The sequence below is a fragment of the Sinocyclocheilus rhinocerous genome, unplaced genomic scaffold (assembly GCF_001515625.1).
Source record: "Sinocyclocheilus rhinocerous isolate Xijiao unplaced genomic scaffold, SAMN03320098_v1.1 scaffold24, whole genome shotgun sequence".
In the NCBI taxonomy this organism is placed as follows: Eukaryota; Metazoa; Chordata; class Actinopteri; order Cypriniformes; family Cyprinidae; genus Sinocyclocheilus; species Sinocyclocheilus rhinocerous.
Genome location: NW_015647124.1, coordinates 1,834,457 through 1,845,530, shown reverse-complemented (window position 1 = coordinate 1,845,530; position 11,074 = coordinate 1,834,457). Strand labels below are relative to the sequence as shown.

The 11,074-nt window shown below is 35.7% G+C and overlaps 2 protein-coding genes across 2 annotated transcripts in view; both read left to right on the top strand.

Moving 5' to 3' along the window:
* LOC107708909 (paired box protein Pax-6-like) overlaps nt 1-585 on the top strand; it is an 8,767-nt gene extending 8,182 nt beyond the window's left edge. The window contains exon 9 of the transcript XR_001636421.1: nt 554-585. The gene's annotated coding sequence lies outside the window, so the exon portion shown is untranslated. The remainder of the gene's footprint in view (nt 1-553) is intronic.
* Nucleotides 586-958: 373 nt separating this feature from the next.
* mmp25b (matrix metallopeptidase 25b) overlaps nt 959-11,074 on the top strand; it is a gene marked incomplete at its 5' end in the record, with an annotated part of 11,179 nt that continues 1,063 nt past the window's right edge. The window contains 11 exon segments of the mRNA XM_016513255.1: nt 959-1,057; nt 4,198-4,330; nt 4,703-4,847; nt 4,951-5,240; nt 6,003-6,087; nt 6,089-6,166; nt 7,694-7,777; nt 8,281-8,309; nt 8,312-8,362; nt 8,803-8,955; nt 9,052-9,339. Coding sequence (XP_016368741.1) covers nt 959-1,057; nt 4,198-4,330; nt 4,703-4,847; nt 4,951-5,240; nt 6,003-6,087; nt 6,089-6,166; nt 7,694-7,777; nt 8,281-8,309; nt 8,312-8,362; nt 8,803-8,955; nt 9,052-9,339 — 1,435 coding nt within the window.

The window sequence follows — 11,074 nt, the reverse complement described above, 5'->3', positions numbered from 1 at the left end:
ACACACACACACACACACACACACGTGTAAATTTCCTGGTCCCCTGTGATCTTTTCTTCCTGCCACTGTTTCATCTCATTGATGACAGGATTCTAATAAAGCACATAGTGATAATGTATTTTTGGTATTGATTTTGTAAGCGACCTGTTTATAAAAGTGGAATTATAAAATATTGCTGATGAAAGAAAAAAATACACATTCAATTTTTGAAAAATTTCACATTCAAAATATTGTAGTGTTTGTTTTACAGAGGGTGAAATCTCTTAAGAAATATGAGTGTTGTAACGATTTGGTAAGGTTTGAAACATCCGGTTTCTTTCAGTTATGGGTGGGACTGCACCTTTAACCTCAAATGTGCTTTGTGGGTTCTGGTGACTTTTGACTGATTTATGTTGTGCAAAATGTGAGAATTTCAAAGGTTACCTTGTTTTGAATCAAGGGATAATTGAATAATTAATGGTAATATTAATTATGTATATTAATGCAGTTGAGGAATGCTCATTTGTGAGAGTGAGATATTCTTATAGAGATTTTTCAGAATAGACAAACAGAGATGTGTGTGTGTGTGTGTGTGTGAGAGAGAGAGAGAGAGCTTCTCATTGATTGGTCTCTGCCCTGCCTATAGTCCTTAGAGAAATAAACTGAAGTAGCAAGAGAAATGCATATAACGGTATGAGAAAACGAGAGCTACATTAACCTCAGAACAAAAGTAGATCCTTTTGATTGTCTGCAGCTGTTTATTTAAGTTTATTCCGTCCAGGCAGATGACTTTCTCTAAATTATACGGTCTTTTTCACTTCCAAATACGGTATACTGCCGTAAAATTAATGTCCAATACATGTAATGTCCAATACAGTTTTTCACCGTATATAGTAGGGGAATTTACCGTTAACCATTTAACAGGATTTTACTGTAGCATTTTTACAGTCTTTTACCGTTAAATTCACGGTCATTTTTTACAGTGTATCTTTGGTTGGTTTACCTGACCTGTGCTGTGCTTGTGTTTGTCTCTCCGGTTGATTTGGTTCCGATGCCGGACCAGTACTCTCGGGGTGTGGTAAGATGAGCTTTACTCTGCATTACTAAAAGTAAAATATTTTAATAAATAGGACACCAAACATTGTGACATATGTCCTAAGTGGGTTTGGGTTGTATTGTTCTTGATGTGCATATGTGAGGATAATTTTACATGTGTAAAATCCCTATGCGCCAGATTTAAATAATATTAGTAAGTGGAATTTCTAGGATTTTTTGAAGAGAAGAGGGGCACGCAGGTACCAAAATGTGTTAGGCCTACACAATATGAATATGAGCTTAAATTGTGGACTCAAACCTCGTATTTATGATTATATGCAACTGTAGTCAACAATTCAATTCTCTTCATTCATCCATTAACTGAGGTGTACAATAAACAAAAGACCCATTAAATGACCTTAAAAAGGATAAAATGTCACTTCATTGTTAAAACGGATGGGTTGGAAATTCTTTAACTCGTGTCTAGATAAGGACAACACATTGTGTGTTACTTTTAAGTCAACAAGTGTGTTAGCCCTCTTAAGGCAAAACGTGTGTTTAGATCTTTTACACACTAATGTGTTATAATCACACAATTTGTGTAAAAAATGTGCTATTTGACCCACCACCTCTCATAATGTATCTATATAAACTACTGTTTAAAGAATGAAGAAGTTTAGAGGGACCTTCCCGTGGCCATGTAAAAAGAGATATTTCTGGCAGCACAGAGAGATAAAGAGATCATTTTTCAGTTTTTATGGACGACAATTTATTCAATGCAGAAACTCTAGCAAAAACAATAACTCACTTTGCGATCCATGAACGCGTATTACTGCAGGAAATCTCACAGTCTGAAGCATCTGTCATATAAAAAAAATTAACGCGCGCTGCATTTTCTCATAGGAAAAGGACTTGCATATAATAATTATGGTGGCAAGTATACTTTTATATACTTGAAAGTGGGCCAATTTAGTCCCAAGGAGTATTGAAATAGTACACTTACAAGTATACTACTAGTACACTGATATTTGTATACTTGCTACATAAAGTATACTTAAAAATATACTTGAACTTTACTTAAGTATACTTAATAAAATAAACTTGAAGTATACTACTTTTTGGTAAGGGTAGTTCAATCGACAGAAATACGGGACACACATCATAACTGCTGAAATATTTGCAGGGCAGACGGACAGGTCAGGTCAAATGGTACGCGCAGTGTGTACAGCCGTACAACTGCAGGCGCCACTGATTAGCGGCACGATGTAGGTTTTAAGCCAGGTGTCTTGACATTTTATCCTACCCGTCAGATTTTTCTACCAGGGCTTACTGCGCATGCGCACATCAATATTGCGTCCTTTTTTTTTTCACGCTGAACAACAATATTTAATGTATCTGCATTACTGTAAGGCTAGGTTTAGGGTTGGGGTAGGTGTAGACGTTAATGAAACACAATCTAATAAGTAGAAAAAAAGTATTTATTGTTGGTTTCCGGTAGCTTTATCCCTTGTAGCCACAACCGCGAATATAACACATAATTACTGTATTTGCATTACTGTAAGGGGAGGTTTAGGGGTGTGGTAGGTGGAGACATTAATAAACCATAATTTGACAGGCAGCATTTTTCGTTGTCGAATTGTACTACCTACTGTTTTAAAGGGAGGTAGCTAAATCTGACAGGGTCGCACAAATCGACAGAACACCGGAAGACAAAAATAATGCAAAAACCTCAAAAATGACCAGATTTCTCCTACAGTTAGTAAGTGTTAATTTGAAACGAATCACACCGCCTCTCCAAAATACGAATCAAAGATAAGATTGCTAGCAATTTGCCGCTTTCCTCATAATTATGTAGGCTACATTGCACTTCGACCCATACGAATTATAACAAACTTGGCAAAAGACATTTTGAAAGTCTTTAGTATCATATAAAATCAATCACCTGACTTCCAAGCAAGCGATATTCAATGAAATATTGAGGCGCCAGAGGAATAATGGCTTGTGACGTGACATAAGTAGCAATGATTGGATGGTAATTAACACATTGTGTTGGACAATGCTTTTTTTTAAAAACACATAACCAAAACAAAATGTATAGCAATGATGTTATTAATTAACACATCCTTTTTTTAAATGTATTTTTGTAATTTATATAAATCAAATAAATATATAATATAAATAAAGTATATTTTTTGCCTTTGGTAAGTTAACCTTAACTGTCACCGTCCCGTATACGGGACGCCTAAGTTTACTTCACTATAGTACAATTAAATCCTAATATAATCATGACAAACTATATATCATTGGAAAGGTTTAAGACTCCTAAATAGATATTTTACCATTTTATTTTGTTACAAATTATGTAGGAACAGTAATAGATTAATTTATGACAAGGGTGCACCAAGAATCTATGACAAATATACATCATAGCAGGAGTTCTGATCTTTGTCGCAAAAAGTCTTTATTTCGTTGCCTTTTTCCCTATTTCATGTTTTAGTAATCATCATAAGTCATATACCATTTGAAAGCTTAAAATCTCAAAATTTATCCTGTGAAAACCATTTTGAAATCGGACATTGCGTTACCATAGAAATGGTATTTCAAAATCTTTTAGCGGACTCCTCCCCCTTAGCGGGGGTGTCATATTACAAAATGTATTATGGTATTTTAGAATCAAAACTTTTTTGATAGATTTGAGAAATTAATAGATTTGTGACAGAAATGCATTAAAAAAATTAAATGCAGTTTGGGTGGCACCCGGTGGCTGTTTTTGGTATAACGCCTAAACAAAATTACATATGAACCTCAATTTTTTTTATTTCAACTTCAAATTTGGAACACAGCTTATGTAGACATATGGCTTTAATTTTATAGCAATTTTGTATTTTTAACTATTTTTTTAACTATTTATTTTATATAAAATAAAATAAAAAATAGTACAATACATTTTCTTTACAGTGAATTTAAACTTCTAGAACTTTTTAATACTTTCATTTTATTAAATGATTTCACTTCTGTAATAATCTGCTAATTGTCTTCTTTAAAAAGAGACCAACCTTAGGTCTGTGTTCAAAAGCGTTTATGAATTATAATAATTTAAGTTTGGATAGTGCACTTTTCAAAAATGGGGATGACAGTTAAGGGGTTAAACTAACATTTTTAGCGTGTGATGATTTCTCTTAGGATTGGTTGAGCAGGTATGGATACCTGCCCCCTCCGGACCCCTACACAGGAAAGCTGCAGACTAAAGAAGGCATTGAGAGAGCCTTCAAAGAAATGCAGCGTTTCGCTGGCCTCAAAGACACAGGCAAACTCGGTAATTGCAACACATGCAGGAAATGGTCTACCGGCATTGTTTCACAAGTCTTTTTCTGTGCTTTTTTTCTTTTTTCCCTCTTTCTTTCTGCAGTGTAGATTTTCCTGCTTTTTTTTTTTTTCAAATCAAATTAAATCAAAACACTATGTTTTCAATTCCTCATAAATGCAAGTGTAATGAAGAGATTAGAGTGACTTTTTTCCTCATGCTGTAGTTGGTGGCTTGTAAATGGTTTGGTCAATGCATTTCTAGAGAAAGAATTATTCATTGTCTCTCCTCCCCATATGGGTTTTTATTTCATGCACTGCAATGGGCTCTGTATCTCTGAAGTCTATATGTTGATTTGGGACCTGCTGTCCTGTGCTTCTCTAGACAGTGACACGCTGAAACTGATGAACACACCACGGTGTTCACTGCCAGACATTATAGGGTCTGAGGACAAGCTGAAAAAGCGGAGGAGGAAGAGAAGATACGCAACCACTGGGCTTCGCTGGAAAAAGTCTGACCTCATGTGGAGGTCTGCATTGTTAGATAAACAATGGTCACTGACACAACCGTATACAATGACCCTTTTAAATGTGCAGCCACTGACTGATCTTTTTTCCTCTTTCTTGTTTTAGCATCCAGAATTACCCATCTCTCCCTCCATTCCTCAAACCCAGTGAAGTGGACACTATAATGGCCTATGCCCTCAAAGCCTGGAGTGACGTCACCAACCTCAAGTTTCATGCTACATCCTCAAGCGAGCAGGACAGAGCTGATATCAAGATCTCTTTTGCTCGCTCGCTCCATGATGACGGGTATCCATTCGATGGGAAGGGAGGGACACTTGCTCATGCCTTCTTCCCAGGGGAGGCTGATGTTGCTGGAGATACACATTTTGATGATGAGGAGAGCTGGACCTATATGGGTATAAGGCTTTACTAAATATTTAGTGATTAATAGATGAATGACAGAATAAAGATAATAGTGTCATCATTCAGCTCATTTTGGTTCAATGTTGTTTTAGTTCAGGTTAATAATTGTCAGTGTTGGAAAGTTAGTATCATTATCAGCTCAATTTAGTTCATATTTTCTCATCCAATAGTGCAGTCAAAGTTAAATCAATACAATTACTCAATATGAATAGTCTTTTAAACACCAATATGTTATAATAGCTTTTTAATTTTTATATTGCTCTCTTTAAAATGACATTATCCTAACTTTTAAGTGTTACAACAGTAAATTCTCCCCAAATTTTTTTTTAAAAACTTTTTTCATAACAAATAAGTATTGCTGTATATGTATTTCGCAATTAATTACAAAGAAACACATTGCATTAAACATGAAACAATAAAATAGTATTTTCTTGTAAAACATACTCCAATAATCTATATTTACAACTTCAAAAAATCATGCTGTAAGTGTAAAGTGTATAAGTTCAGTATTAATGTACTGCCAGCAACTTATGTCGAAAAAAACCCCTCAAAAAGTGAGAAATCTCATTGTTACAGTACATGCCATATTTATTTTAGAACATTTGATTAATCGTTTACATAGATGAAATGAAGTCTGAAGAAGTTTATCTTGATTTTAAGTAGCCAAAAGTGGCCTCAATTGATGAATCACCCACTTATAAATGTTCTTACAAATAAATGAAGAACCACTCTTCTTATTCTCTCAATTTGTTTAGATGACAGTGGCACTGATTTGTTCGCGGTGGCTGTGCATGAATTTGGTCATGCCCTGGGTCTCTCTCATTCCTCCTCTCATCCGTCCATCCGTTGGTGATATCGCATCCTACACACTTCCAGAAGATGATCACTATGCCATTCAGTCGCTCTACGGTAGGAGCATGTTCATAAGCTTCAGTTACCTGCAGGGGTGCATTAACGCACAGGCTTTAATGGGCTGCTGGGACATTGTATTTTTTGAAAAATTATTTGTATATATGGGAGTTTGCAACAGTGACAACAGCATTCTGTAAACAATCTCACACACTCACTTTAGGCTATAATTCTGCTGTTCCACAAGCGCCACCTTCTGGCAAAGAGTGAATTTGCATATTCACTTATATTCACATTTACACAGAACAATGTTGTAAATGTTAACTAGCATATCAATAGGAAAAAAAATTTGTCATATATAATTGTCAGGAAGATTAAAAAAAAAACTATCTAGGGTAGGGGGCCTACCATAATGCTGTAGCCCAGGGGCCTCTGGTTATCTTTAGGCACCCCTGGTTACCTGCTCTGGTAGGGATGTAACGATGCACCCCGAACCGGTTGAAAATCAATACAAATATGTGACGATTCAAATCGGTTGAGATGTTAAATGAATCGCGATACAGTTGGAGGTATGAGTTTATATGAATGTATCTCTGAAGGGAAATGACTGTCTTCAGAAAAGTTTCAATGGTATTTTCTTTTTATCTTGCCTCTGATTAGTGTTTATAAGCGCAGCGCTGCTTTGTTAACATTGGTAACCAAGGAAACGCTGTATCGCTGCTGTTCCATGAGCGCCACCTGCTGTCAGAGAGTGAATTTGCATCTCATGCAGCCCGTCTGCTGTTTTTGTTTCGTGCAGATATGTTTTATGTAGTATAGTTTCACAAAGCTAAAGTCAGACCATTCTGTTTTTGCTGCAAATTTCGAAATTATACAATCTAATTTCAACCAACAACTCATGTATGCAGCATCTTTGTTTGGATTGTGATTAAAATGCAGTGGTTGTCTCTAATTTTAAATGGAAAGCACAGGCAAAGCCTTAGTTTGTTTATATGAAGAGATTTCTTTTATTTGTATTATTTATTTATTTGATTTGGGTTTTGTTTTAAAACTTCAGTTTAGTTTAGTTATTTGACATATGACATATTGCAGCATTTTGTCCAAGCAATATAAAAGGACACCTTTTCATTTAGAATTTGTCTTAAATCTTATTTTGTTCAAACAAAAATGTAAATAAATCGTAAAAAAAACAAAAAAACAATCAGTATTGTGAATTGTATCGCATTGTGAGTTAAGTGAATCGTTACATCCCTATGCTCTGGTAACTGTAATTTCTACTTAAAGAAATAGTTCACCCAGATATGAATATTGTGCTCACTTTCATGTCATTTCAAACCTGGAAGATCCATGGAAGATTTCAAGTCTTCTGAAGTTTTCTTTCTTATTAAACTATCCCTTTAAATAAGAACATGTGCCAAGAATGTAAAATTAAATAAAATTAAACTGTAACTCTTTTTTTTTTTCATTTATTAGATTAGGCATGGATCGTATTTCATTGTCTGTAAACCTTTTTTTCCAGTTTATCGTGATACGCTGAGCTGACCATATCTAAATTTGTCGCTGTGGTTTTGGTATGTGTTTTGGCAGGAAGTAAGAGAAGCTCATCAACACCATCCCCAAATCATCCCACACCAAACTTGCCCAAACCACCAAGTCCACCTCAGCCCAAAGTACCATTACAGTGAGTCATTTTTACCAAGACACAAACACTTCCGTTCAAAAGTTTGGGTTCAGTAAGAAATTGTATATTTATTCAGCAAGGCTGCATTACACTGATCAAAATTGACAGTAAGATTTCAAATAAATTATTTCAATTTTTTTTTTTTTTTTACAAAAATACGAAGCGATACAATTGTTTTCAAAAGTGATAATAATATATCAGCATATTAGAATGATTTAAGGGTCATGTGACATTGAAGACTGAAGTAATGATGCTGAAAATTCAGCTTTGAATCACAGGAATAAATTACATATTCACATATATTCACATTGTAATAATATTCCACAATATTACAGATTTTACTCTATCAAATAAATGCAGCCTTGTTGAGCATAAGAGAATGCTTTCAAAAACAGCCCAAACTTTTGCACAGTAGCGTAGATACACAGTGTGGAACTTCTCCAGCACTAAAAAACAACAAATTAAAAGTGTTAACAACCTCTGTGACCTCTCTGTTAATCTAGACCTGATCCATCAGTCCAGAATCGTTGTGAAGAGGTTTTGATGCAGTGGCAAACATCAGAGGAGAAGTTTTCTTTTTTAAAGGTATCCAATGACTATTCTTACAAATGCACAGATTTTGCACAGACAGATCCAGTTGATCATCTTAAAAGCCACTTGAAGCTCAAGATTTAAACCTGCTGTTATAATGCAAGACACTATAGGTGAATAGAGTAAACATTTCAACTAATAGATAACACCATGCTTTCTCCCGCTGATTAAACACAGGATTATTAGACGTTTTCAGAAATGTAATGATTACATCTGCAAATGATGCATTATCTAATGAAATATGCACTAATTTGCACATTTCCAGAACAGAAATGTAAAGATGCATGTGTGTTATGGACAAATTAGGGAAGCAAAATAGCCCAAAATCTCAGAACTGACGTTAAACACTGGATTTGCTTGTAGTGTCTTGCATTAAATTAATTTGTCACAAATGTGGAAGAGCATTTCGTTTTGTTTCATTCCTTTTGCTCTAGGTCCATATTTCTGGCGAATCCAGCGATCTGGTTCTCTTGTGTCCTTTCACCCTGCTCTCATAAAAAACTTCTGGATCGGTCTTCCTCCTGGCACTAACCAGATAGATGCAGTTTATGAAAGAAAAACGGATAGCAGGATCATCTTCTTCATAGGTTAGTTTTTTTTTACTCAATTTGGGCACAAAAGAAGGACAGATCCATTTGAAAAAGCTCATTTCTGTAAGTGAATGCGTAACTTTCCCCACACAGGCTCACAGTACTGGGTATTTAAAGACACCATGGCGATTTCTGGCTACCCACGTCCGCTGTCAGACTGGGGGCTGATCTCTCATGACGGAAGTGAGGTGAGGAGGGTGGACGCTGCCTTTATTTGGGCTCATAATGGAAAAAGCTACATCTTCAGTGGTGGAGAGTTCTGGAGGTTCTCTGAAGGCCCTGAGACTGAGAAGCACCATCCAGACGCAGGTTATCCCAGAAACTCCTCCCTCTGGAAGGGCGCGCCCAGTAAACCTGATGATATCATCACCTGGGAAGACGGTAATGTAGAGAAAGTCTGTTTACCTCAAGTGCATTTTCAGCTAGGCTGCTACATTATCAGTTTACTATAGCTAGAAGCTTTGGCTTTGTTTGTTACCACTCTAATCAATCTGTAGCAGTCAATGAGACTATGTTCAGAATAGAGCACTGCAGTAATGATGTGTTAGTTAGCATCACCCTGGTTCCCTTGACGAAAACCTGGAAAATGCGAACTTGTTTCCGGGTTTGTCTACAGATTGTTTTTATTTTTTAATTTAATACTTATTGTACTGTAATTCATGGAGTTATTATTCAATAATTTCATGAGTTAGATGTACATCTCAGACATCAAAATGCATTAAAACCTATAAGCTAACTGAGTCATTCAATTTGAACACAGGGTTGCTATTATGACATATCTTCAATTAAAATATGGACAATTTATATATTTATATTCATATGTCTGTATTAAAGTCATCGAATAAATTTGCCTTTCAGCTGAATCTCTTTTACTGGGTTTCTGCTTTGTCTGTCATTGGTTATTCAATTATTCAACTAAATTGTCAAAACACAATTAGAAACATAATAGTTTATTTGGTATTTTACATTAAAGTCCCCATGAAATCAAAATTAAAGTTTTTTGGGTGTTAGTATCAATATGTTAGTCTTAAGGTTATCTATAAGGCAGTGTGCTCCAAAACAGTGACAAAATTTGCATTTAGAAGATATAAGCATTCAAAGCTTGCAGTTCGTCACTTCCGTCAAAACGGCTCACCGATTTGTTTGACATCACATCGTACTTCAGCTTCTCATCAAACTTTCTGTCCAATCAAATGCTCTCTAGAATCCGAAGTGCCCGCCCCCTACACTATAAAATAGACGTTGAAGCCATGGCTGAAATCGGTCACTTGTTCACAGAATTAGTATTTTCTGTACAGTGAATGGCACGTAGTGCACTATATAAGGGACAGGGAACGATTCAAACAGTGTAAATATGCTTTCCATTGAGGAAAAAAAGAAGTCTGGTTTGGCGCTGTGTAATGCTAACCACACTCTGCTCCGGTCCAGAGACACGATAGCATGGAGCGGATCACATGCGCGAGTCGGCGCAGACCACAAAATGTATCGGAGCTATTTGAATTCTACACAGAATGCTATATTTTATAGCAATATGGATGAGATTGTGGCTGGCATACCCTGTCAAAAACGGAGCTCAACGGCTCTGAACGGCTCCAGCCCAAGCTGTGATATAAATGAACGCTATTGGCTATTGGGCTGCTTGATATGTCCCGCCCTGTCTTCCTGTTTCAGTTAAAATGACGTCAACACATAGAGTAACACTGCGTGTTTCTAAGCATTTCAGGGGACCTTTAATGACACTTTAAAATGGTCTTAAAAGTACATTAAAGGTATAGTAAAATATAGAAACACACAATGCAATGCAATCTACTTGATCTTCCATAACAAATTATGCGGAATTAATATCAACCACAAGTTTTAACATGATCTTCTTCACTCATTATTTGAAAAGTAAATGTAAATATTCAATCTGATAATGTCATGTGACAAAACCATGTAGCATTAAAATATTTAATGCAGAATTACACAATGCTGGTATGCAGTACGTTGCACACAAATATTGGGTGAAATGCATTTTTGTTTTAATTTCACTATTTTAATCAACATTTCTCCAACTTTGCATGCAATCTTAAAGGGATAGTTCACCCAAAAATGAAAATTCTGTCTTTAATTACTC